The 27,070-nt window shown below is 40.1% G+C and overlaps 1 protein-coding gene across 3 annotated transcripts in view; it reads right to left on the bottom strand.

The window, feature by feature from the left end:
• JAKMIP2 (janus kinase and microtubule interacting protein 2) overlaps positions 1-27,070 on the bottom strand; it is a 130,272-nt gene that overhangs the window by 26,836 nt on the left and 76,366 nt on the right. For 2 of the 3 annotated variants that reach the window (XM_081091219.1, XM_081091218.1), the window contains exons 3-13: positions 21,340-21,837; positions 17,503-17,712; positions 15,118-15,216; positions 13,580-13,726; positions 12,766-12,906; positions 9,644-9,700; positions 8,616-8,735; positions 7,122-7,250; positions 4,484-4,567; positions 3,758-3,820; positions 884-982 (exon numbers count right to left, since the gene is read on the bottom strand). In XM_081091219.1, the coding sequence (XP_080947345.1) occupies positions 884-982; positions 3,758-3,820; positions 4,484-4,567; positions 7,122-7,250; positions 8,616-8,735; positions 9,644-9,700; positions 12,766-12,906; positions 13,580-13,726; positions 15,118-15,216; positions 17,503-17,712; positions 21,340-21,837 (1,647 nt within the window). The remainder of the gene's footprint in view (positions 1-883; positions 983-3,757; positions 3,821-4,483; positions 4,568-7,121; positions 7,251-8,615; positions 8,736-9,643; positions 9,701-12,765; positions 12,907-13,579; positions 13,727-15,117; positions 15,217-17,502; positions 17,713-21,339; positions 21,838-27,070) is intronic. The other variant, XM_081091220.1, reaches the window with a different exon arrangement.

A 27,070-nucleotide genomic window follows, 5' to 3' on the forward strand; every position in this document is an offset into this window, starting at 1 on the left:
GCTTTTAGGTATCACAAAGAGTTATCTTTTGACCATGAAGTTTTATGGCAGCTAACAGACTTTTGCATATTCAATCCATTCAAGCTTTATGAATAATGTGCTGTATATGGGCTACCAAAGACAACTCTTTTTCATTGAAGCATACTGACTAGTAACTCTATCCAGACCTAATTTGAAAGGATCTCAAGAAGAAATTGTTGGCAGAATAAGAGAAATTAAATAAGAATGTTTCTTATCCTTTACATTTCAACATACATTCAACCAGATCCTAAGCCAGATTCTGCATGATACAATCAAAATCTTATCTGATTGATACGTTTTACTTAAAAAACAAAAACACAATTCTGAAATTTGGTTAGATTAACTGAAGTATTTCTCAAAACAAGTTACCTTGCTTCTTAGCTTTTGGCATAAATGCATTATAGACTAAAAAAGTTGACTGAAAAATTCAAATGTCTAATGATAAAATAATTTTGCATATAGTACACTTTGAAATATAAGTTTTAAGGTGACTTTTTTCAAGTCAGAATTAAATGAAGAATGGAAATGATTATTTAAAAGCAATGAATCATTGATGAAGTTTGAAATTGCTTCTTTAAGTTATTTAAAGTCTATTCATTAGTCTTGTTCATCAAGGCATTAATAGTGTTGAAAAAATACAGTATCTGGGCAGACATCCTGAATTGCATCAATGCTTTACCACTCACTAATCACAGGACTTGGGCGACCTCACTTGCCTCATCTATAAAACCTGGATTGTGGTTGTGAGGTCCAATGAGAGTATGCAGCTGAAATGCTTAATTCAGCCCCTCACACATAGCACGTGCTCCATGTGTGGTAGCTATTATGATTATTATCATCATTATGATCATCATTTCCTTACTTCTAGCTCTAGGTTTCGAAACTCCAGCAGTTCATTCTGGTCTCTGGCATCCTGCAGTTCCTGTTGTAAGCGGTGATTTTCTGCCTCCTGCTTTTCTATCTAATAAAGTAAATCCTCAAGTTAGGAGAACATTGCCAATACAACTTTGCGAAGCAAGCATAGATAGCATTCATTTACTCAGTGAATAAATCATCTTTCTAGACCATGAAAAAAAATCCCAAGTAGATGTGACTACGGCAAGTCTTTGGCTTTCCTTCCAGTTATCCTTCGGTTGAGTTTTTCAGGTCATAGAGGAAAACGCCGGAGGACACCTCCATTCATTGAGATAAAGTCTAGAGACCCTGTGAGTAGTGAATCTGAGGGTACTCATTATGGCTTTGCTGGGGATCCCAGAAGTAGACTGAATGGGGTAAATAATGGAATCTTATACCTCTTATTTCTGGAGTTACAAGTTGTCGGGAAAATAATTTTTAAAAAACATCTCTGATCATATATAAACTTTGCTGAATTCCAGTTACCTTCAGAGTAAAGCCAAACTTCTCAATATGGAATTTAAAAACCTTGATATTCTGGTTACCAGGTAGCTTTCCAGTTTTAGATGTTATCACTCTCATCTCAACACATTCACACACTCACACGAACACATACACACTAGAATCTAGAAACCCAGATCTACTCCATGGACTGACTACTTCAGGAGCTGCCTTTGCTCATCTCTCTGCCTAAGAGGGGTCCCCCCACTTCTTTTCTAGGTGAGGAAATTCTACACTTCCTGGGACATCAAGCTCTAACATTTCCTACCGTAAGAGCTTCCATGTCTACCCATCCAGAAATCATAACTCCTCCTCTGTTTTCCTATAGGGCTGTCCTATAGGACTTCTAGTATAACCTGATGAAGCATGGACTTAAGTTGGTTGTGTATGAACATGCCTCACCCTATAGACAGGGTCCATGTCTACAAGGAATCAACAAATTTCATGATCTGCAAAGGGTTATGGCAGGGGTGGGCAAACTTTTTGACTCGAGGGCCACGATGGGTTCTTAAACTGAACAAAAGCATGGATGGAGTGTTTGTGTGAACTAATATAAATTCAAAGTAAACAACATTACATAAAAGGGTACGGTCTTTTTTTTCAATAGTTTTATTCATTTCAAACGGGCCGGATCTGGCCCGCGGGCCGTAGTTTGCCCACGGCTGGGCTATGGGCTGCCTTTGATATTAGCTATGTGGGTAGACATTTCTCAGTAATTATTTAAAACCTTAAAGTTAAAAATATAAAAAAAACAGGGGCTTTTCAGCATAGGATGAATTTTACTTTCCCAAGTATACATACTTGAAGTAGGATGCTTTGCTTTATTGTTGTTTCAGTTTTGTTTCACTTTTAAAAATCTGAGCTCAACATTCTGCTTTTAGCCCAAAGAAATCAAGACCAAATGAAATCAGACAGAAGACATAATGGGAATTATTTTTTAGATGATAAAGAGATGTAATAGCACATATTACTGGGCATTTCTGAGACTGCTAAAATCCTCTTTTACTCATAGCCTCGTGATATACAAAAATTGGAGGGAAATAAAGATGGGAAAATAGTGAGCTGTGTGACATTAATTCAAGTCAATTCAAGTTTTTTATATTAGATTGTTGTGGTCAAGAAAATTTTTGAAAGTTTTCAGAAGTTGACTTAGATCACAAAAATATTCTACTTTCTAGCATCTTGGATTGGGACTAGAGATGGGATATTTGGGGAAATTCCTGATTCTGGTGTTTAGTGCTAGCAAGTAGATAATTGGTTTGTAGGTAGTAATTCACAGACCAGAGCCAACGTCTAATAAGGTTTCTTTGTAGGGACCCTTAACCTTTCTGAGAGTATGAGTTCTCAGTCTTGAAATACCCACCTACTTTGTATCTCTCAGCCCTGTCTCTAATCATGCAGAAGGTGAGATAGAATGTCCTAACTTTGCCAGGCCAGAGGGGAAGGTGGACAAGTACTAGTATCTTCTTTCCTTTCTTTGTGGTTAATTTCTATTACTTGTTAAAGCTAGGAAATATTGGCAGAAATTATTCTAAGACAATTTCTATATAATTTTGGGTAGACCTACAGAATTATTTCCTTTATTCCAATGGGCTTTCAAATTCTATTTTTGTCAAGAAAAATATAAAGGATTATGTTGCAATTTTAAAATTATATTCCTGGAAAGTAAACACCAAAGGAAAAGCCACCTTTGAACTTAACATGATCTGTTATATTTCATTGCCCCAAATCAAAATAACCCATCATCTGGGACTAAACTAGGCTTTTGCATCTTGATTTGTTGAACAAAATCCTGGACATGAAATTTTGTGCTTTGGAGGAATCTTTTCAAAAGTTCTTTTATTAAAAAAAAAAAATGAACAGCCAAGTTGAGCAAAAAAGACTAAAAGTGAAAACTGTCTGTGATAGGTTGCAGCATGGACTTGGAGTCACAACCTGTCACTTCCTTGCACAAAATAACAAGTCCCATTCATAGTGTGCTTTTTGCAGATGGACAACCAGATAGGATGTGTGCACGTGTGGGTGTGTGTGTATATATATACATGTATGTACAGCGTACATACAGTATATATACATATATATGGTTAACACATCAATAGGTGTCAGGGATCACATCCTTTTGCGTTGGCGCAATGCCCAGCACAGAGCCATGCACACGTGCCACTCCACTGATGGTGATGGCGGTGACAGGGATGCAGTCGAGCACGCAGCAGAGGAGAATACAGCACCGAGAAGCCGCCCCTTCCCCTGGCCCCTGTGCCACTCCTGAGAGGACCCCTGCTGCTCCTGGATCTCTCATCATTGACTCCTCTGCCCCACTAGGGTATTGCGCCCAACATACCTTTTCTAAAAGCTCCTGGTTTCTCTTAATGAAAAGTTGTTTATCTTCTACCCAGTGTGAATCCTGTTTGACAAAGAATATCGCGCAGTCAGCATTTCAGAGTGGCACGAAAGAGCCCGTGTTGTCAAACCACTTTGCCAGAGCCGTCTTCTTTTCACCCAGTTTGTTTGCCTGCCAACCACTGGTAAATGACACCCAACCCCTGCCAGCTCCTTATTCAAAGACAACTGGGGCCAAAGCTGCCAGGAAAACCCCCTTTTCATTGTCACTCACTACCTCTACCTTTTTCAGTCTGAATAATCCAGGACCAGCCTTTTGGGGACTCAGAAGTGACCACAGAGGCAAAGAGTGACAAGGGTCAGAATGCACACAGGCTAGATACATATGGATGGAAAACATTAAAATGCAGAACCATAAATGTAGCGGAGAGGCAACGAATGCAGCTGCAGGGGTGGGTCCTTGTCTTAGCAGTGTATGACCACCCGAGGCTATTGGTACAGGGCTTCTCTTCCTCTGGCATCTCCCTCCTGCCCAACCTCATTCGCTGTTGTGGCTGGGTTCATGCTCTGGCCAGAAAAACACCAGGGACAGAAACACAGCGCTGAACATTCTGACACATTTGAGAAAGGTCACTGTGGAGAGCCAAGCCGTGTCCTGGGTGTGGCCCATGCACAAGGGTGATCTAGAGGAAGGTCAGATCGAATGGCCAGCAAACCAAATGCCTACCTGCCCTTTCTGAGCCAGAGTCGCTTCCAGATCTTCAATTTTGGCTTTATACCTTAGCACCTCTGCTTGGAGCTGTTCTTGAGCCTAGTGAAATCAAAAATCCAGAACTCAGTAAGTAAAATGGTAACTCAATATTTTTCTTCCCTTTATCTTCCTTGATTAGAACTCAACAAGGAAAAAAAGAAGAACATTCTACGACCAAAGAATCCCTTAAAACTATTTTTGTGATCTAAATTCTTGCTTAAAACTTTCAGGGGCTCCTTTTGCCATTGGGTTAAAATTCAAGCTCTTTAGTTTGGGACTTGAGATTTCCCGTTATTTTTCCAATCTTTTCCCACTGTTCAGGAACACCACAGTCCACCCCTTACCTGCTGGTGATCTCTCGTCTCCTAAATATGCTTTGTGACTCTCCAGCTTGCTCTCATTTGAAAAGCCTTCTCCCATTTTGCCTCTCCAAAATCTTTCCATTCATTCAGAGCCAACTTTGTGACCTAAATCTAAATCCAAATCCAAGTATTTATGTATGTATGTGTCCATGTGTATGCCAAGTGTTGTGTGTATTAATAATTTTGAACACTAATCTTTTAAGGAATAACCCTACTTCATTTAGTGTAGTAATTTATTCTTAGATATTCTTGTATTTTCTGTTTACGATTCTATTTTCAGCAAAACTTAGGTTTTGTTTTTTCTGAACATACACATATTTTTCTCTTCTCTTATGATCTGCATAAATTCTTTGTTACAAAGGTGAATAAAGTCAGGAATGGTAGGTATCCTTTCCTTATTCCTTATTGAGAGGAGAATATTTATTTGAACTGTTAAGGATTATATTTATCTTTATCAGGTTAAAAAAATGCCAAGCTTAATTTTGCTAAGAACTTTTTTAACTTTGAATGGGTGTTGAGTATACTTTATTTTTTTCTTGCATTGAAATAATTTTATCTTTTGTTTTCATTGATACTATTTTATCTATATTACATAGTCTATTTTTTCATTTCTACTTCTTTGATTTTATTGTGTTGCTTTTTCCAAGATCTTGATTCATTTTAGACTATTTTGCTTTGCATGGTGTTTTTTTTTATTTTATTCTAATAGCCAGAGATAAAGCTAAACTTTTATTTAGATGGGAAAGTGAGGTAAGAGTAAAACAACTAATTTCTATATGACCAGCTCTCCAAAACACAAGGCATATGCTATCATTTTAATTGGCAATACTATGTTAGCTAGAATGCTTAATAAATGCTGATAATGAAAACCACAACTATTATAGTTATAGGACATAAATATGAAGGCGTACACATACACCCCTTGCTGATGATTGCTTTTTTGTAAACATGTTTACTCATATGCATGTATGTGCATGTATATATGTCACCACTTAAAAATATATAACTATAGTATCTATCCTTTCCCACTAAACAACTAACAGTAGGTCCTACAACACTCCTCAGCACACTCGAGAGCAAGGGTGGGGAACGTCCAGCCCACAGGACGTATGAGGCCCGTGGTTTAGCCCTGCCAAGGAATTAGGGGTGAGTTCATTAAATGTTTGACCAGATATATAGCAGGCTAATTTCTAAGTTGATTATTTTGTATGGCCCACAAATTATGTTATAAATATCCAAATGAGCCCTTGGCAGAAAAAAGGTTCCCCACCCCTGCTCTAGACCCTGTAAATAGGAAGGAGGATAAAACCACTGGGAGATCACACTCCTTTTTGCCCCTTGTTAATTAATCTCTAGGGCAGTTATGGCAGGGTGGTTCTAACTCTGAACTCAGAAAGACTAGGTTCATATCCTAGCTGTAATCTAAGCTACGTATTCTCATTTTAATTGCGCTAAGCTACATTTAAGTCTTTCTAAGATATTATTTCCACTTCTATAAAAAGAAGATAACAAAAGCATTTAATGCATAGGGCTATTTTAGGATTCCATGATATAAATGTATATAAAGTGCTCAGCACAATGCCTGGAACACAGCAAGCACTAAATAAGTGTTAAATGTTAGTATTGTGTGTGTTTAGTTTTATATTTTTGAAATAGGCTTATGAGAGGCAATTGTAAAAAATGGAAGGAACATCTGATCCAGTAAGACTTGAGTTGGAATCTCAGTTTCCCACTTATTACCTGTGTGATCTTGGGCAATTCAATGAACTTCTCTCAGCCTCAAATTCCTCTTTTATAAAATACCTGCCTTTGGGAGCCGTCACAAGGATTAAATGAGATATTGGCAGTGGAAATTCTCGGGAGGCTGCTGATGTAATGCTGTGTACTTACTAACTAAGGAAAGAAACTGGCTAACCATTGCTTTTGAAAGACAAAGGTGATTTTTTTCCCCAAGCAAGAAACTAAAAAAATGGATTATCAACATTCAATATTGTCTAGTTTTGAAAATGTTAAGTTTTCAAATAGCAAGATACTCAAGTATCTAAAAGAAACAAAAGCATCGATCCAGGCCGGTTCTAATGTCTCTAGATCCAAGGCTTGTTGACATAAAAGATACAACAGTTCAAAAGCCGCAGAGGAGAGCAGGGCACAGGAAAAGCTACCCTATTGATATTTTTATGTCGGTGAGTCTTTGATGCTGCGAGGGCTGCGTAAAAAGCCAGTTCCGAGCACTCTCCGAGACACACACTAACCTTGGCCTCCCTTTCAGCGTCGATGATGCCTCCAGTCTGCTCCTGCAGGAGGGCATACGCTCTTTGGAGGGCCTGGTATTCTTTTGTTAGTTGTCGAAATCGTAGCTCAGATTCTTCAGCTGCTAAACTCTTGAGGTAGAAAAAATAAAAAAGGCCAAAAATTAATTATGCTAAGTTCAGGTCCTGTGTCCAATGTGAAATATTAACCTCCGTCTACTTTAAAAACATTATCTTTATTGTTTAAAGTATTACAGATGCCCCCTCCCCGCCCCCATTGACACATCCACCTCAATCCTGCCCCCTCCCTGGGCCTTCCCTGCACTATTGTCTGTTCATGTACTATGCATATATGCACATAAGTTCAGAAGTTAATGGTTTGTTTGATTTTGAATTCTGAGTGACTTATTCTTAATTCTAAAGTATGTGGATGGACAAAAATACTGTAGTACTTTAGGAGAGGGTGTTGGGGGCTGGGTCAAAAGGTGAAGGGATTAAAACTACAATTGGTGGTTACAAAATAGTCATGGGGATATAAAGTACAGCGTAGGGAAAATAGTGAATAATATTGTAATAACTATGCATGGTGCCAGGTGGGTCCTGGAAATATCAGGGGGACACTTTGTAAAGCATATTGTTGTCTAACCACTATGCTGCACACCTGAAACCAATACAAAATAATATTGAAAGTAAACTGTAATTGAAAAATAAAATTTAAAAAAAATACTGTAGTACTTTCTACCTCAAGAAATGCTTTACTATTTATTTTAACAAGAGAAGCATTTGTTTATACATTTCTAATTATTACCTCTTTGGGCTTGGGTTACAGTCAATTTTGGATCCAAATGAGAAGAATGTGTACCCTGATTATGGGCCCAAATTTGAGAAAATGATATTCATAATTTTAGCCTCACTTGTTTTCAATATATTCATATCCAACAACTTCTTCCCCAGATAAATTATGAAAAACATAGTTTTACAGCTTAAGGTCTCAAGCTTCAGAGCACAATACAATCACCAGGGAGTTCTGTGAAAAATGCAGATTTGGGGGTTCCACCCTATAGATCCTGGGTCAGGAGTTGTGTGGTAGGGCCCAGGTGTTTTCATTGTAATTGAACTCCTTAGATGGTTCTGATGAAAGTGGTTGACAGTGCACACTGCTTAACAGTGTCTTAGATTTTATCTACAAGCTTGACCCTTGATTCACAGGTTCCCTCGCTGAAGAATTTGGGATAGTAACTTTTATTTTGAAAGAAGTCTTCAAGTTACAGAGCTGAACTTTAGAGAATCTTGTAAAAGGGCTACATGACACAAGTGAACAATTTTCTAAGAGGTATCAAAATCAAGTATGGTCTCAAAATTGGTCTGAAGTCTTATTTCACTATTATGAAATCATTTTGTGCTGTTCAAAAAGGAGATACAGATGTGAAATGCTTTTTCTCCCCCTTAAAAGAAAGATTTGGTGATATTATCACCAAAGACTAGAGAAAGGCTTACTTCGTCTAAGTCGTCATCGGGAGTAGCTGGTGTTCGGTCTGTTCTGAATGAGGCCATCGATGATGTCTCTGAGTCCATGGAGTCATCATCATAACCAATAAATGGGTCCAAAACAGGCCTCTAATGGAGGGAAAGTACATATTTACTGACACAGATAAAAGTGGGAAAAGTTGACACATTATTAAAGCACTTTTAACTGGCATACGTGCAAATGATTATAAAAGACATGGATCCTTTAATGCTTCCTTGATGAAATAAAAATATGGATACGACCAGAATAATTCCAATGAATATTTGTCCCGTATTATTCAATTTCTGATATGTTTTGGGAGGCTCACTAATATTGGCTCTCTTCATAGAAGCATCATAGCCTCTTTTACAGTACATTTTATACCATGATGAGTTTATGTTGTTTACTCCTTTCAGTATTTAAAACTAACCAAGGGACTCTGAAAGGCCAGGCATCTCTGTGAAGAGGATTATCAAATTTGAAGTCTTACCACCTAATTCCATAACCAAATGAAACGATGTCCCCAATAAAAACAAAAATCAAACAAACAGACAAATTAAACAATAAGACTTTGTGACTTTATTATTTAATAAGAGGTTACACAGATATTGGTGAATTGGGACTATCATTACCCATAATATTGTGCAAGTAAATAATGAAAATACATTAATCAGTCACAGGGTAGGTATCAGATGCTAATATTCAGTAAGAGACACTCCATCCTATGTGTCACTTGTACGTTCCTGGAGTGTGACTCTCTCCAACTTGTCAGATAACCCTTTCTATGTCAAGCCTTGTGGCTTCCTAACTCAGAGAAGGACATATGAAAGCAAACCTTTTCAGGTTAAAATGTTTTGGACTGAAAACTGTCAAGAGAAGAGACTTTCTTCTAGTAAATAAAGCCCATGGTTTGAACTTCTCGGGAACACCTGACTTATCACATCTTTGCAGGAAGATTCCTTGGCAAGCCTCACTTCTCTGGCTGTGGCAAAGCCTGCTAACCTAGTTTCTTCATTACCTTAATTGGCTTGGAACTTCTTCTATGCTTTCTTCTGCGGATGAGCTTTTCTCGGTCCTGGAAAACAGACCAAGGACTTTTCAGACCTTGAATTGGTACATTTTTCCTTATAGGTTTTGTTGTTGTTTGTTTTGTTTTGCGTTGCAAAGACAGAGTTGTTTTTCCCAGAGACATTACATATTTCTATTTAAGATAAGATTATATTGCCAGGCTGGTGTGGCTCAGTGGTTGAGCAGCAACCCATCAACCAGGAGGTCCCAGTTCTATTCCTAGTCAGGGCACATGCCTGGGTTGTAAGCTTGATCCCCAGTGGGGGGCATGTGGGAGGCAGCCAATCCATGATTCTCTCTCATCATTGATGTTTCTATCCCTCCCTCCCTCTCCCTGGGGAAAAAAAAAATTATGTTGTGTAAATTTTAGCAACTTTTGGTTTTGATGCTTAAATATTTTCAAAGTAAAGACATTCTACAACTTGTGCTAATAATCTATGTAGATCTGAGAGCCTCACAATGAGGAAGCGTACTGTGTTTCTAATCAGAATCCTTTGTTTTATACTCAAGATCAAGTAGCTCTGAAAATAGTTACTCATATTCTCCCAAAGCACAATGCTGCAGTTTTCTCAAACCCAAAATTACTTTCAATTTAAATGTTGAAAAAATACCATTTCACAACAAAGGAAAGCCTTATTCTTTCTTTCAATCACTTGACAGGCATAGAAAACTACCTTTGACTATTTTTGGGTCCTTGTTCTCACCAGCAGCCTCTGGAGATGGGACCAGTGTCTTGGCTGAAATCATCTAGTGCAGTGATTTTCAACCTTATTCATCTCATGGCATATATAAACTAATTACTAAAATTATCAGGCACTAAAAAATATATTTTTTGCCGATAAGACAAAAAAAAATAGGCATAATTTTGATTCATTCACACCAGATGGCTATTATTGAGTTGGCTGTTGTCATATTTTTATTTGACAACCTTAGAGAGAACAAATCAGTGTCCCTAGTCAGGTATTGCATGTTTCAAAAATTCTTGCAGCACACTGGTTAAAAATCACTGATCTAGTGGCTTCTGAGGGGTGAGGGTGTGGGGGGTAAGTTCTCGTTGGAATTTTCGGGGAAATGAAAGCATATCTAGAAATAATGATTTCTTGATTCATTCTTGTGAATAGAGATATCCTGGGAATTTGGTGTTCACCTACTAAGTCAGTGGTTCTCAACCTTCCTAATGCCGCGACCCTTTAATACAGTTCCTCATGTTGTGGTGACCCCCAACCATAAAATTATTTTCGTTACTACTTCATAACTTTAATTTTGCTACTGTAAACAATATGTAATTATGTATGTGTTTTCTGATGGTTTTAGGCGACCCCTGTGAAAGGGTTGTTCGACCCCCAAAGGGGTCACGATCCATAGGTTGAGAACCGCTGTACTAAGTACTTCAGGTATTTACTGTACAAATTCAAAGGTAGATGAGGTAAGGGGCACTTATGTCTCCCTGAGAGTCTGCTTGACATGCCTCAATGTGTCCAAATTCTATAAGAAACTTTTAGCTTAAACTCAGGATACTTAAAACCAAACAAATCCCTAGACTAGTGAGCCTGTGAAATTTATGAAGGGTGTGGAAGTGAAGGGAGAGGCATAGCATTTCAGAATGTTATGTTCGATAAATAAGCTGGTTTAAGTCATTGGTGTTAACCTTTCTGATTTCTCACTTTTATATGTAAAAATATTTTGATCATGCAACTTCAATATATCTGAAACTTTAAAAAATGTATGCTTACATCACACTCCTAATAGAGTATATGCATTATAACATATACTCAGCATAGAACATTTTAAAAGGGTAAACCACAAGTAACTATATACAAAAGTTATAATCTTTTCTTCCCTGGGCTCTAAATCACCTTGCTCACTCTATTTGGAGACTATTGCCTAAACACCCCCCTCACTAGCTCCTCAGGACCTTGGCTTGGTCCTGAAGTGTGCGTGACCAGAGGTGTCATTCACAACATAAAGACAGAGAGGCAGAGAGGCAACCCAAAGGCATTAAAGGCCTTAATCCACAGCTGTTGGTAACACGGACTTTAACCAGATGCAAATGGGAGTAATACTTGCTCTACCTGCTTCACCAGGTACTTGAGTCATAGTCAGAAGATCTGGACTGCAATCTCAGCTCTGTCACTACTTATGACGTGACTATTCAACAAATATTTATTAAACGGCAACTATGTGCTAGATACTGAATTAGAAGTTGGGAAACAAGAAGAATATAGTCCTATTATTATTGTAGGTGAAATATTTAACCTGTAAGTCTCAGAATCTTACTGGAGGCAGTTATAAGATATGCCCACATGACCTACCTACTCACAGTACAATGCATTTGAAAGTTTGCAGCTATTATTTGTGTTACCAGATTAGTTAACAAATTAATCCAATATAATAAAAGCCTAATATGCTAAGTGTCTGGTTGTCCAGTCAGCCGTTCAACCAATCAAAGCATAATATGCTAATGATATGCTAAGGCTGCTCAACCGCTCGCTATGATGTGCACTGGACACCAGGGGGCAGACATTTGACCTGTCGACCAGTCACTATGACATGCACTGACCACTAGGGGGCAGATGCACTGACCAGTAGGTTAGCTTGCTGCTGGGGTCTGGCTGATCGGGACTGAGTGAGATGGGCCAGACACACCCTGGAGCCCTCCCTGGCTGGCCAACCTCCCGCATCCTTCCCTGATCCTGATCGTGCACCAGTGGGGTCCCTCAGCCTGGCCTGCACCCTCTCACAATCAGGGACCCCTTGGGTGATATCAGATAGCTGGTTTTGGCCCAATCCTGCAAGCCAGGCCGAGGGACCCCACTGGAGTATGAATTCATGCACCAGGCCTCTAGTTTATTATAGTTACTGATAATCAGATTATAACTGAAAAGGTATAAAACAGTTCAACAATATAAAGTATTTTTGGAATAGAGTCTCTTGAACCTATTTACATATTAAACATATGAACTTGGGCCTTTGGGGCTAATCCAAAATTATTAAGTGCTCCCAGTGTATGGTGGTGCCTTGGCTACTTATCCTTGGGAACAGCTTAGGGTTCACAGATTGATCAAGACCTACCCTGGTGAGCTCATCAATAATGTTCTGCTGCTCAATGACCTGAAGTTTGAGAAACTCTGTCTCTTGTTCTTCATTAGCTTGATCGAGGTCATTCAGAGATTTTAATTTTTTCAAGGGTGGATGGGTTGTTATTTTTTCTCTCTGGATTGGAAAAAAGGAATGTACAGGTGAAGACTTTAAAAATCCCAAATGTTAGTGATTAACATAAAACATCTATAGAAACTTTATGAGGCTCCAGCTAAATTTAAAACTTCCCAGCTTCAATACACACACATGCCAACTAAAACTCTCAGGTACACTTAGCTGCTATAATAAGTCAAAATCATTGGCAAGGTCTGGAGATCTCAATCGCTGTAGTGAACGCCTGTGAAGGAGTGCATTGGCATATGACTTATCCATACATAATACAAAAGATGGCATCTATTCCCCCACTATCATGAAAGCTCTTTGAAGATGAGGGTACCACTGTACAGTTCTGTGAAGGGCACATTCGTGAAATTCCTGGAAGGAGGTGTCTGGCTGAGGAGCTCTGTTGAAACTTTACTTCTCTGTTTCAGACCTTTTGCAGAGCGTGTGCAGATTCCTGGAAGCACTCCTACTGTTCTGCAAACTTAGACACTCTGTAAAACCCAGAGCCAGCAACCAACTTTTGCTTTTTCCCCCCCTTTAAAGGTTCCTTGCTTACATAAGGAAAAATCTGAGCTTTCATAAATAGCATTGTATTTAAAAAACAAAGCCGCGAGAGAGCAGTAAGTCAGGTGACTGGGTGAGCTGAGCAAGGACGCTGTGGTTTTACAGCGTCTGGGACACCCACCATTTCGGAGTTTTCCTTGGTAACGGCTTTCAGTTTCTCCTCCATGCGTTGCAGGGACAGCATCAGCTCGTCGTTTCTCTTGGCGAGGCACTTGTTTCTTTCCAGGAGGGGTTTACACTGCTTTTCGGTTTCCCGCACGCGCTTTAACTGAGAAGACACAAGTTACAGTTTCCTTGAATGGCATTTCGTCACACTCTTCAGAACCCTCCAACAGTCTATGACCTTAAAGGAGGTGCTGCCGAGATTCTGTTTTTGGAAACGTTCAGGAAGAGGAATCGTACTCCTGTTGCCCTAGACTCCTCCAGCCTAGGTACCCCGCTCTGCTCAGCCCCAGCCCAGCCTGCTCACACCGCCCTGGGCCTCATTGGCTGGAAGAATCACACACACAATCACTAAGTAGTACAATCAGGGCCCGAATCCAAGCGTGGTTGTCCCCAAAGCCCATTCTTCCCATCAGAGATCTTGCCAAGTCTCCTGACTCACACTAAAGCTGTTTATTTTTAGGACAGCTTTATTGAGAAAAACAAAACAAATGAAACATATTTCTGAAACTCTATTGATATTTGTGTTTAAGAACAACCAATTCTCACCAAGCCTAGGTGAAGTATGGTTGTGCTGTTACCTAGCCACCAATAAACTGTGACCATACTCTGGTTGGCCCCTTTAGTCTAAGGCAGGGTTTCTCAACCTCTGCACTCTAGACATTTGGGGCCAGATTTTACTTCTGTTGTGACAAGCTGTTCTGTGTATTGTGGGATGTTTAGCAGCATCCCTGGCCTCTGCCCACGAGATGCCAGTAGTTCCCTCCCAGTTGTGACAACCAAAAATGTCTCCAGATGTTGTCCAAATCGCCTCTAGTTGAGAAATACTGGTTTAAGTTTGTAAATGTTGACATAGGGTAATCATGAACAGTCTCCCCTTTTCCTCTCAAAACTCTATTTGGATGACATATTTTCTGGTCACCCTATACATCATATATTTCCATGTCAAAGTTCTCCTGATTACTTCATTCATTTCGCACTAATGGCTGTGACTGGGAGTAGGCATTGGGGGCGGGGGTACCAAAACAAGGAACGGGGAGGGGTGTATCAGAAATAGCTGAAAGGCTGTTTAAAGTACTCACTCTTGTTTAGGAGAACCTACCATTTGGGGAATTGCTGCGATAGGAGACTTAGCTACCTATGAATACTTTAAAAAGCTCTTGTGATTCTAAAGCAATATCCCCCAACTCTGTCCCAATCGCCCTTTGAAAAATCCCATCTCCTATCAAAGGCCAAAGCTGAATTTATATCTCATGATAGAAGTCAGTGTAGTGGGTAACTTCAGAAGGAGCCACAAGAAGCAGAGGTCTGAGACACTGGTAATCTTCCACTTCTTCATCTGGGTGGAGTCACATGGGTATATCACTTTGGGCATATTTATTGAGCTTACCTTTATTATTTGTGGATTTTTCTCTATTGCTATACATCCATAATATCATATATACACCTACCACATAATGCTTAACCCAAAAATAAAACATGCTGACGAGAACTCACCAATTCATTTCGTTCATCTCCAAGCAAGGTATTCCTGTCTTCTAATTTTCTTATAGTGGCATTCAATTCAGCTATTCTCTTTTGATTTCTCCGCAAATCCTACACACATGAAAGTTAAAATGGGTAATTTGCCAAGAACACTACTCACAAAATTTTGGAATACAGTTTATAATAGTAATAGGTTTACGTCCTTTCACCTGGCTTACGAGGTGAGAGTAAAATGTTCTCTTATTCAGAGAAGAGCAAATATTTACCCATTTTGAACCCCCAATATTTACCACTTGGGTTTAAGACCAAGCCTCGTTGAAACTGCAGATGACTTTTATTTGGCAGCTACTCCCTGGAGCTCTGACTCCCGGCAGAGGGAGAGGTAGATGTCTGATCAGTTTATTAAATCTGTGAGCCATGAGACGACGGTCATGTTGTGATTGTATGAGGTTCAAGGAGCATTCTTCTGTTGTGGCTAGACATTGCTTCCCGCGGCTTAGACAGTATCCTGCTATGAAACTTAACCAAAGAGCTCGGCTGGCATGGCTCAGTGGTTGAGTGTTGACCTATGACTGAGAAGGTCACTGTTCGATTCCGGGTACGGGCACATGCCGGGTTTGCGGGCTTAATCCCCAGTGTGGGGCCTGCAGGAGGCAGCTGATCAATGATTCTCTGTTATCATTGATGTTTCTATTTCTTTCTCTCCCTTCCTTTCTGAAATCAATAAAAAAAGAAATTAAAAAAATAAACTTAGCCAAAGAGGGGATAGAGTATCAGGTAGAAAGGGGGTTTATAAATTCCTGCATATTCCTGGAGAAGAAGGTCTGAGGAGAAGGTTGGTGCATGACCTCCATGCATAGAAGGAAACAGAATATAGGATAGCCATTGCTGGTATATTTTGCTCAGGGCAACTGGCTTCCTAAATGGCATAATTGTTATGGATCAGCTTACACACAGCAGTCATGGCTTAATTCTATTCTCTAGAGTCCATAGGACCATTATCATCATACTCTTGCAATGCCATTATTGTCTTACATTTTGATAGTGCTGTATTGTTAACAAGGCAGTTTCACACTCACTGTATCCCTAGATTCACAGTATCCTAAAGGATTCAGCAGAACAGGTAAGATTCAGGGAGGTCTAACTTATTCAAGAGCTCATGGCTAGTATCGATAAATCAATACCCAATATGTATTTTTTTATATATTTTATTGATTTTTTATAGAGAGGAAGGGAGAGGGATAGAGAGTTAGAAACATCGATGAGAGAGAAACATCGATCAGCTGCCTCCTGCACACTCCCAACTGGGGATGTGCCGGCAACTAAGGTACATGCCCTTGACCAGAATCGAACCTGGGACCCTTGAGTCCGGAGGCCGATGCTCTATCCACGGGGCCAAACTGGTCAGGGCTACCCAATATGTATTAAATGCTAACCATGTGCCAGATACTGTGTTCAACATTTTATATATCACGTCTTCTAAACCTCAGACGAGCCTATGGATACCACTATTGCCTCTCTTTTACAGATGAAGAAACTCTACTAAGGCCACATTGTAAATGGCAGATCCAGGACTTGAACTAAAAGGTCTAACTCTAGAGCCTATTCTCTTGCTAATTATGCTACCTTCCATGCAGGTGTCAATGAGAGAACAAAAACTGACATCTGCTAAATCCAAGTTCAGCAATCTTTTTCACCACCTACTGGGGTATAGATATCCTGAATACCAATTCATAAATTATTCATTACTTGGTTCTAAGTACTACTTTGGAACCTGTCTCTGTCCCTAAATAATTCATTTTCATCTTTTTAGCAGCTAAATAATTTGAAAGGTATAAGGTATGAAAGTCAATTACATACAAGCTGATTTCTATTGCTGCACGGCTGAAAATGGTGTCTCATATAAAAATGACAAACGTCCACAGAAATAAGTGGCAAGTTCAATCAGACTAGAAGCGCTCAGAGGGTGATATAAATGCTTTAGCCTTTTATAGTGACACATTTTGACCCTGTAGATGATAACCGTCTTTACCAATTTCCAACCCAATTGTTCACACGAGGGAAAATTACCAGTCTTGGCACGAGGCAAAGCATTTTCATCTAATTTATGATTCTTTATAACAGGCTGGAGTTTGAACAGATATTGATGGCCAGAAAAATTCTATGAAGGGTTTTAAAAGATCTGTAATTCTCTTGTGATCTGCTAATGCAGTGTATACCACTTTGTTGTCTAGGAGTTTAGAAAACCGTGTTCCCAAGGTACTAGCTGGTTTTATAGTAGGAGATGGAATTGATTTCTTTGTAGTAAACAGGAACAGAGCTTAAGTGAAAAGTAAAACTTGGGAGCTAAATAAAAGATGACTCCTGTGTTGGTAACTTCAACTTGAACAGACTTACAGGACTGCTGCAGTGCTCCGAGCCATCGCCTGCTCTCCCTGGAATTTCTCGTTTCGGGCTGCTCATGTTGCACTCAGCTTCCTTGACCAGAAAGAGCTGCTCATCCAGAGCCTCCTTCTGCAGCTGGAGTTTCTGTACATAGCCTGTCTGAGTCTCCAGTTCCTTCTCCAGGGAAAAGATGATCCTGTCCTTGGCTTTGATTTCATCCATCTGAATTAAATGACACCCAGGACATTTTATTTAACCATGCTGTAAAGAAATGCATTTTTACAACAACTTTGAGTTGAACTGCTTTCCACTGATTGCTGTATAACTAAGTCATGAGTATGACTAGTGTATTGGATTCGTGAATAAGGCAATGCTGTGTAATGAAGGACTATCCTAGGCTAGTTAGGTATGAAAGAGTCAAAGAGAGTCTTTCTTTCTCTCTCTCTCTCTCTCTCTCTCTCTCTCTCTCTCTCTCTCTCTCGTATGTTCTGTGTAGATGCTTTGAGTCTATATGTTGTTTGAAATAGTTTGGGTTGGTTGAATATGGAAAGAAAAGGCTCACTTGAAAATGGATCATTGGTGTTCATAAAGACAGATACTAAATATTCCACTACAGGGTTTCCCAGAACAACTTTGGATGTCAACTCCTCTCTGGGGGGGATAACCTTTTAGTTCAGTTCAAATAGTAGTAGCCACTAGGAGTAGGTCATTTGTAACTGGAGAAGCTACAGACTTCCTAGGAGCCTAGTCATCTCCACAGGCCAGTATGTTTGCAGCCAGGCTGTGAATCTGCAGTGAGGTCCTTCCATGGTTCATGTTGTCTAGCTCTTTCCATTCCTATCCATGTTTCAGAGCAGCCAATTCTTAGCAACCATTTTACCCTTCCTGTCAGAAAGCCAAGGTTGGAACAAGAATAGGGATGGAAAGTACCTGGTTTTATTAGCACTTCTTTCTCTCCTACTCCTGTGGGATATACTTATTGATCCTCACTCTCATTTCTGCTAAGTCTGCGCATGGCCTCAGAAATATTTCTCAACTAAAGGCCTATAAACATTTGATACCAATTGTTCAGAGTTTCATTGGACTCAATGTTTTTGCCAGGCCTGGATGAGGGCAAGTGAAGTGAATTTCTGTAAATAAATTTTGAAGAAAGCATAGCTATCAAGTGAAACCTTTCTCCTCATTTCATTATATCCAGTGTGAATATTCAAAATGAAGATAGAGAAAAGACATTTAATACAAACAACATTATACCATTATACTCTTCTCTTTAGATAGATGTCTCCTTATAATAACAAATCACTCTATATAAATCTTTCTTTGCTTTGCTCCTCAGACCAAAAAATAAGCGGGGGGGCGGCGGGGGGGGGGGGCCAGAAACTGTGTTATATAGTCACGTATTTCCCATATGTAAATATCTGTGAGCTATTGCTTCAAAGACACATGATGGCTTTTAGATTAATTTTGGGTGGCCATTGTGCTAAATTCCAAGTTACCAGATGATCCTGTGATATCGTCTGGTAGCTTGTTGAGAAATTGAACTGTCCTGTTAATTTGGAAATAAAAGCATGGTCTTTGTTTCTATCTCCTCTTGGAAGATTGACTGCAATGTTATTCTTTACGGAGTAGCACATTCATTTGTCAGACCTGTCATCTATGGTGTTATTTACAGTTTACCACAGTTCCAGATATGCATACTCCTAGTTGGTGCTGATGTATCATACCCAATTTGCTGGGAAAGTACCCCATTACCGCTCATATCATCATCCTCATCATCACCACCATCACAACTGAAATGTATTGATCTTTTACCACATTCAAGGCACTAAACGCAGGGCTTTACATACCTTATCTCATTTTATTAACAATCCTTTTATGTAGGTTCGGCTATCACCATTTTAGAGATGATGACTGTGTACCAAAGAGTTAATGTGGTTAGAGTCATGTGGCTAATTGGTGAGGCCTGATTTTACATTCAGTCTTCTGACTTTAGAGCCCAGTCTATTAGAGTCTATGCCTTACTGACTCCAAGATTATTTCCAGCATTTTCCCAAGTGGTTTCCTGCAGGATATTCAGTAATTAGTGTGTGAAGGCTCTGTTGTATAATAGTTATAAGAATGCACTGTGGTCTCTGAACAACAGAATTTTCCATAGTTCCTTTCTTAGTTGGGATGGAAATTTATATATATTTTATATATATATATATATACACACACACACATATATAATATAGAACTATATATATAATATGTAATATTATATATATAATATAATTATATATAGAATTACTCCTATTTCTCTCCCTTCCAGTTCCAAAAATGGAGCTGGGGGTGAGGACAGGAATGGGATAAGAAGAAGATAAAAATGAAAAGTGCATCTGTATGACTGAAAAAGTTTACCATGTTATTCGGTTTATACCCAATTTTTGAATGACTCTTCAGGTAGCTTAGATTTTACAGTTATTAAGAGGGATTCACATCATCAGTGTGCTGGTGAAAGAAACATCATAGAGAAAACAACACATCAACATGTACTTGTAGATTTTACATTGAAAACCATCAAAAACCAAAAATATTTCGTGTAAAGCTTCCTTTCCATTTACCTACCTGCTGACTCCAGAGTTCATGGGTCTGATTCTTTATCATCAGCTGCTGTTGTTTCAAAAATCAAAGGCAGGGGAAAGACCAGTATTTCTACACTGTGTTTGGTTTCCTTTGTCAGCCAGTGCAATAGAATGAATTGCAGGTCAAGAATTCAAAAAGTGTAGCAAAGGCAACATTTTACAGTCACAATGTATTGCAGTACAAAGAAAATTACATGTTTAGGGTTTTTTTAAAATGTTCTATGGTAACCACATTTTACTTCAAATTGAAATCCTCAAGATACCATCCAAGGAACATAATTAGAATTCTTAGGGAAGAATTGCTTAGAATTGGGAGACACAAGAGGGGAAGTATAATTTTTCCCAAGAAAGTATTGTTCTGAGAGAAGTATAAAGTACATTCTAACAGGTAATGTTTAATTTGATAAGATATAACTAACGCTGAACATTCCAAGTATATGCATGTGAATGCATCTTTTAAAATATTAGACAAAGTCATCCTAGGATAGTATAGCTTTCACACAATAATGATGTTTGTTTTATTTTTTTGACATAGTGAGAGACCAGTGGCTTTGGTTATACATATTAAAAAGAAAGACCGAGCTCTCTAGGGGTTGAAGTAGGTCTTTGAACTTGGTAATAGCAAACTTAGGAATAAGCTACTTCGGAATGAATCCAATTTAAAAATTATAGTGACCCCTGCCCATTTGGGGGGAAATCGATTTTAAACAGGACTGGGAATGTTATAGCTCTACCCACTCCTTTTAGGCATAGTTCCTAGAGAGAAGAGTGGTGAATCACTCGGGATGTCCCCAGCGGCTGCTTGTTTGAGACGTCTTGAGAGCCATAGGAACACTCCTTACCCTGTGAACGTTTTCACAAATGAGAAGCACACGACAGCAGGCTGATTTTGGAAGCGTTCATAATTTAGAATATTTTCATAGACATCCAAGAAAACATGAGTCATTGAATAGATATTTTCCATGTGTACTGGGCTGGAAGAATCCAGTTTTTATGAGAAAGGTGACCCAAAATCTTTTACGCTTTTGACTGTGTCTGTCTGTCTGTCTGTCTACTACCTACCTGCTTATCGACCTATCCTGTATTTTGGAGAGAACACGGGACAAAAGGTGGGCACTGTCTACAATCCACTCATAAGAAACACCGGATAAAGCAAACCCCTGGCTCCCTGGCCCCCCCCCCCCCCCCCTCGGGAAAGAGAACGGCTCTGCACTGAGTTACTAACCAGCCTCCGGATATCCCGCTCGGACTCCCACTTGATCTTCGAGATGGCTTCCTGGTGGGACTGATGCTCACTCCTCAGGTCCCCGGCCTTGATTTTATCCGCTTGGATCATGTTGCTGAGGGCCTCGTCCACCTGCTTCTTGGCCGTTTTCAGGTCCGCAATTTCCTGTAGGAGCTTAATGCGCTCCGCATCGAACAGTTTCCGGGCCTCCTCCCGGGCCTCCATGGTGAGCGCTGTCCGTACTTTGTCGCTGCTGCCGTCCCGGAGGGCGCACAGCGCCGACTTGAGCCTCTGGATCTCGCCGTCCCGCACCTTCACTGTCCTCGCCATCTCCTGCTCGTGCTGCTTGATGAGGCTCTCCCGCACGGCCTGCAGCTCCTTCATCTTCTCCTCGTGGAGCTTGGCTTTGAGCTCGGTCACCAGGACGGTGTGCTTGCGCTGCTCCAGCTCCCGGATCCTCTTGACTTCTTGAGTCTTCTCCCTTTCCAGCTTCGATACCTAAAGGCCGAAAGGCGAGAGGGTAAAAGAGCTGCGCCTCACAGGAAAGGTGTGCTCCGAGGCAGGATTTACAGAGGAGGGCCCTGTGATCGCTTAGCTCTTTGCAAATTCCAGGCCACGGGGAGCGGGGAGGGAAGGGGACCACCAGCTTTAAAGCTGGGGATACAGTGTGTAAAAGGAGCAAATACCCAAGGATGCTTTTGTTACTTTGTTCAGACAAATATCTGATGTGCTGGGGCCTTTCTATATATTTGATGTGTGGTCTGCAGGCAAGTAGCACGGGCATCACCCAGAAGCCTGTCAGAAACGCTGAATCTGGGGAACGTGCATGGGAACAAATGCCCAGGCGAGGGGCCTGCACAGTGACATCAGGAAGCGGTGCTACAATGGTTTCACCTCCACAGAGTGGAGTTCAAAATGGAACACCAGAGAGCTTTGTAGACTACGCATCCCTGGGTAGGTGCGACTGATCAGTGTCGGTGACTCAAGATAGTTCATAGCTCATGATGATCAGACTAATAAATGGTGCCTAAAGTAATATTATGACATATTTTCCATGTTTCTTTATTCTTTGGAAGAGAAGATGCTGCTACTAAGGGGAAAGGAAACAAATGAAGACAAGTGATATAACCTCCACCTCCCCTCTTATTTAGCTACTTGGCTCCATCCCAAACTTCATATGCACACACCAGGCAAAAAACTCCATCGATGTCTCTCTGCACCCTTCTCTATCCCCACTGTTACTTCCCTCTCTTCCTCCCCCCCAAGCCAACTCTCCAAGTAGTTTAATAAAGTATTTCTTTTCATCTTTTCACCTTTCAGGTTTTTAAAAATCTGTGTTTTGTTAAATTTCCAATGATAATAAATAATATAGGTCTCCTCATAGATTAGCAATAGCACTGCCTTCATCCGGCTGTGAATCCGGCTCTGATTCAGTGGATCAGAGTGGAGCGATGGCATCTGCAGCTTGAAAAAGCCTCATGGCTCCTGTTCCACCATCCTTTTCCCCCACCTCATCTCTGCTGCCTGTCTTTGTTCCTTTTTGTCTCTGTCGTGTGCATGGGCGCGCGCGCACACACACACACACACACACACACACACCCCGTAACCTGGAAAAGGGGGAGAATCAGGCAGCCTCAGGAGTAATATCTAGTTGAGTGATAGTGAGTCTCTGCCATTTGTAGAATTGGAAGGTGTCATAAAATAATTGTTAAGAGGCTTTTCAGCTGAAAAATGTTAAGATTTACATTATCATTCAGTAAGGACCCTGAGATTTACTTACCTTCACAGTTTACCTACCTTTAACTAGAGCAGAATTTTCTAAGTCCATATGACATTTTGTGAACATTTATATCTATGTTCTTCCAGCCTGCTCCCGTCCTCTCTCCTCAGGCCCTCACCACCCCATTGTCTTGTGTCCACGGGTTATATGAACATTATATTTTAAAGGCAAAGAAATTATTTCCATGTTGGTTATTCTAAAAGAACTCAGGGCACATGGAGACTTGGCGAAATTAGCAGCCAGGCATCCTCAAACGACTGTCCTTCGGTCTCACCTCCAGCTTAGACCAGGGTCCCTTCCCGGATGCCTCTTATCTCAGATGCTCTAGAGCAGGAGTCCAGTGTGGTGGCCACTAGCCACCCTGAGCACTTGGAACATCGTAAGTCTGCAGTAAGACTTGGTCTAAGTGCAAAATACACACTGCATTTTGAAAACTTAGTGTAGGGTAAAATATTTCATGAACCATGTTTATATAGATTACATATCGAAATTTAATATTTGGGGCAAAATAAGTTACACTAAATCTATTATTAAAACTAATTCATTTTACTTTTGAAATTTTGGTTACAAGAAATTTTAAAATCACATATATGGCTGGCATTGTGGCTTGCGTTATATTTCTCTCAGACAGCCCTGCTCTAGGGTTCCTGGAGGTTCATTTAATGAGCCCAGCTTTCCCCCCACTGCTGGGGATTCTCTCTGAGTAAAGCCTAGTTCTGGTCTGACTTATGTGCCTGCTCAGAAGTCACCCAGGGCTCCTTTACACTGTGGAGCAAGCTCCCAACACTTAGCCTCGCCCTTGGGGCTCTCAGGAGATTTGGTTAGGCTTCTAGCTCTGGCGTCTTCCTCTCCGGGTACAGAGGAGTTCGTTATTTTCAGCACATGCCCTGCCTTTCTGTACCAATGTGCCTACAGTTTCCTCTTCCTGTTTTGCCTTTCCCTCCTTCGGGGATCCTCTTATTCACATGGCCCAGCCAGATGTCATCCTCTGTGGTCATGCTACCCATGATCATCCAGGACAAAGCTCATTTCTCCTGCTTTGTCTTCTCAGTGTACTTAAAAAAAAAAGATTTTAGAGAGAGAGAGGAAGCGAGAGGAGGAGGAGGAGAGAGAGAGAAACATTGATATAAGAGAGAAACATCAATAGGCTGCCTCTTGCACGCCCCTGAGGATCAAGCAAATGGGGCATGTACCCAGACCAGGAATCAAACGGGGGACCTTTTGGTACATGGGATAATGCTCAACCAACTGAGCCACATTGGCCAGGGCTGAGTGTACTTTGTTAATACCTTCTTACTTCTCCTGTCCAAATTTTTATTTATGCTGTGCTTTTTTTTTTGTACACTTGTCTGTCCTCACCACAGCCTCCCCTACCCTACCCAGACTGGAAGCTCCTAGAAGGCTGCCAATGAGCCTGTTCATCTTTGTCTACACAGTAGCTGCCAGGCAGCACATAAGAAGAAGCCAAAAAGAGTGTGTGGGAATAAAGAATGTACACCAATATGTCTCCTTGGCTAGCCATCTAATCAGAAGCAAGAATAATATACCCTGTATATAGTTTAGAGAACACAGGTTTCTAGGGTTACCCAGAGCAACCCCTCATCCATCCCTTACCTATATAAAATAAGAATGAAACAGAAATAGCCCTAATAGATAAGAATTCCTACTTGCCCTCTGCTTGATGTTTCTCTCAGTCCTCCAATAAGACCAACCTAAATTTTCCTCCCCATTTTTTAAGAATGAACTGAAGTGGATATCTTCTAGCTCACAAGTGGGCAAACTATAGCCAAATGGACCAAATCTCTCCTGCCCCTTATTTTTTGTGAATAAAGTTTTATTGGAACATAGCCATGCCTATTTATTTACAAGTTGCCTGTGGCTGCTTTCAGGCTACAATATTGTTGAGTAGTCTTAGAGATTACCCACAAAACCTGAGGCATTTACTATTTGGCCTTTACAGAAAAAGTGTGCTAATTCTTCTTTTACATGGAAAAGGAATCTCTTTGAAAAGGGGTCCTAGTTTTTCACTGATTTCCATCTAGGCCCTTGAAAATGTTAAGTTTAGCTCAGAAAATAGGAAACTAGTCATCTTCCATTTCAGCACGATGTTTTTACATTAGGCATTTGAAATAACATCATGACCACAAGGGCTGTCTGGTAACACATTACTAAAGGAAATTTTAGCAATTGTTCCTAGAATAATGGAAAACTATAGTAAAATGGACAAAGGGTAAGGAATTCTGGGTTTGCATTTCAATTCCACCACCTGCTGTCTCTAAGAAAGTTGCTTTATCCTTCTGAGGGTCTTTTACTATACTTAACAATACGTATGAAGTGGTTATTTTTTGGGTTAAATTAGATAAGACATAGGAAAGTGGCTTGGTCTATAAAGTACTATGAAATGTAAGGCATTATTATTGGATATAAGAGGAGATACTTATAATCTAAAATGACTTATGTCAAATTCTCTGTGGATACATTAGATTGTACCACTTTGCAATTAATTTCTAATTATAAACACTAATCTTTCATGTGTAAATTGTAGAGATGAATAATAAAAACAGGAAATTACAGGTACAAGGAAAATATAGGGTTGGCAAAGTAGGTTTACAGTTGTGAGTAGGAGAAACACAGTTTATTATTTCTTCTTATTGTTGTTGTTATTTTAAATCCTTACTTATGATTTATCATTTAGGCTGGTAATTTAACCTACTTTTGCCCACCCCTGTGTATTCTAGTTTGAAAACAAAAGCAAATACAAACACTGGCCTTCTTCTTCTTCTTTTTTTTTTTGGGGGGGGGGTTACTCTTCACCCGAGAATATTTTTTCATTGATTTTTAGGGAGAGTGGAAGAGAGAGGGAAAGACAGAGAGAAACATCAATGTGAGAGAAATATATCAATTGGTTGCCTCCTGCATGAGCCCTGACTAGGGCCTGGGCCAGGGAGGAGCTTGCAACCTAGGTACATGCCCTTGACCAGAGGAATCGAACCTGGGACCCTTGGTCTGCAGGCTGACGCTCTATCTGCTGAGCCAAACCAGGTAGGCCTTCATATTGGTCACTTAAATGAATCTACAGAATCCAAACAAAATTCAAAGGCACTGAATTATATTTGGTATTTTTATGTTAACTTATTTTGGTTGTCATGGAAACTGGAGTTTTGGGTAGGCTTTCTAGGTATGACTTTTTTAAAGCTTGAGAGAGGTGTTTCACTATGAAAGAAATACAAAGGATGTGACTGACATTTAGATAAAAAGAGCTAATAAAAATTTTGTAGTAAAATCATTTTCTGAGCCCTACTTGGTTTGGCTCAGTGGATAGAGCCTTCGGACTGAAGGGTCAGGTTCTGACTGGTCAAGGGCACACGCTTGGGTTGCAGACTGGATCCCCAGCAGGGGGTGTGCAGGAGGCAGACGATCAATGATTCTCTCTCATCATTGATATTTCTCTCTCTCTCTCCCTTTCCCTTCCTCTCTGAAATCACAAAACAAAACAAAACATCATTTTCTGAAAAATTTTGCAGCCCATATTGCACCACTAAGGAAACAGATGTTAATATATTTTTAAAAAACATATTTTTATTGATTTTAGAGAGGAAGGGAGAGGGAGCGAGAGATAGAAACATCAATGATGAGAGAGAATCATCAATCAGCTGCCTCTTGCACACCCCCTACTGGGGATCGAGTCTGCAACCCAGGCGTGTGGCCTGCCCTGGAATTGAACCATGACCTCCCAGTTCAGAGGTGGACGTAGATGTTAATATCTTGATGTAAGTTGTAAGAATGAGTATACAAAAAGATCAAGAATTTTTCCTATGTAACAATGAAAAAGTATAAGATAATAATACTTTGAAATGGAAAAAATTTAGTTAGTGGAAAAAGAATCACTTTTAATTAGTGGGAATGTTTTATGGAGAAAAACTTCAGCTGGATTACATAAGAGCATTTAGT

The sequence above is a fragment of the Myotis nattereri genome (genome assembly GCF_964212035.1).
Source record: "Myotis nattereri genome assembly, chromosome: 5".
Lineage (NCBI taxonomy): Eukaryota > Metazoa > Chordata > Mammalia > Chiroptera > Vespertilionidae > Myotis > Myotis nattereri.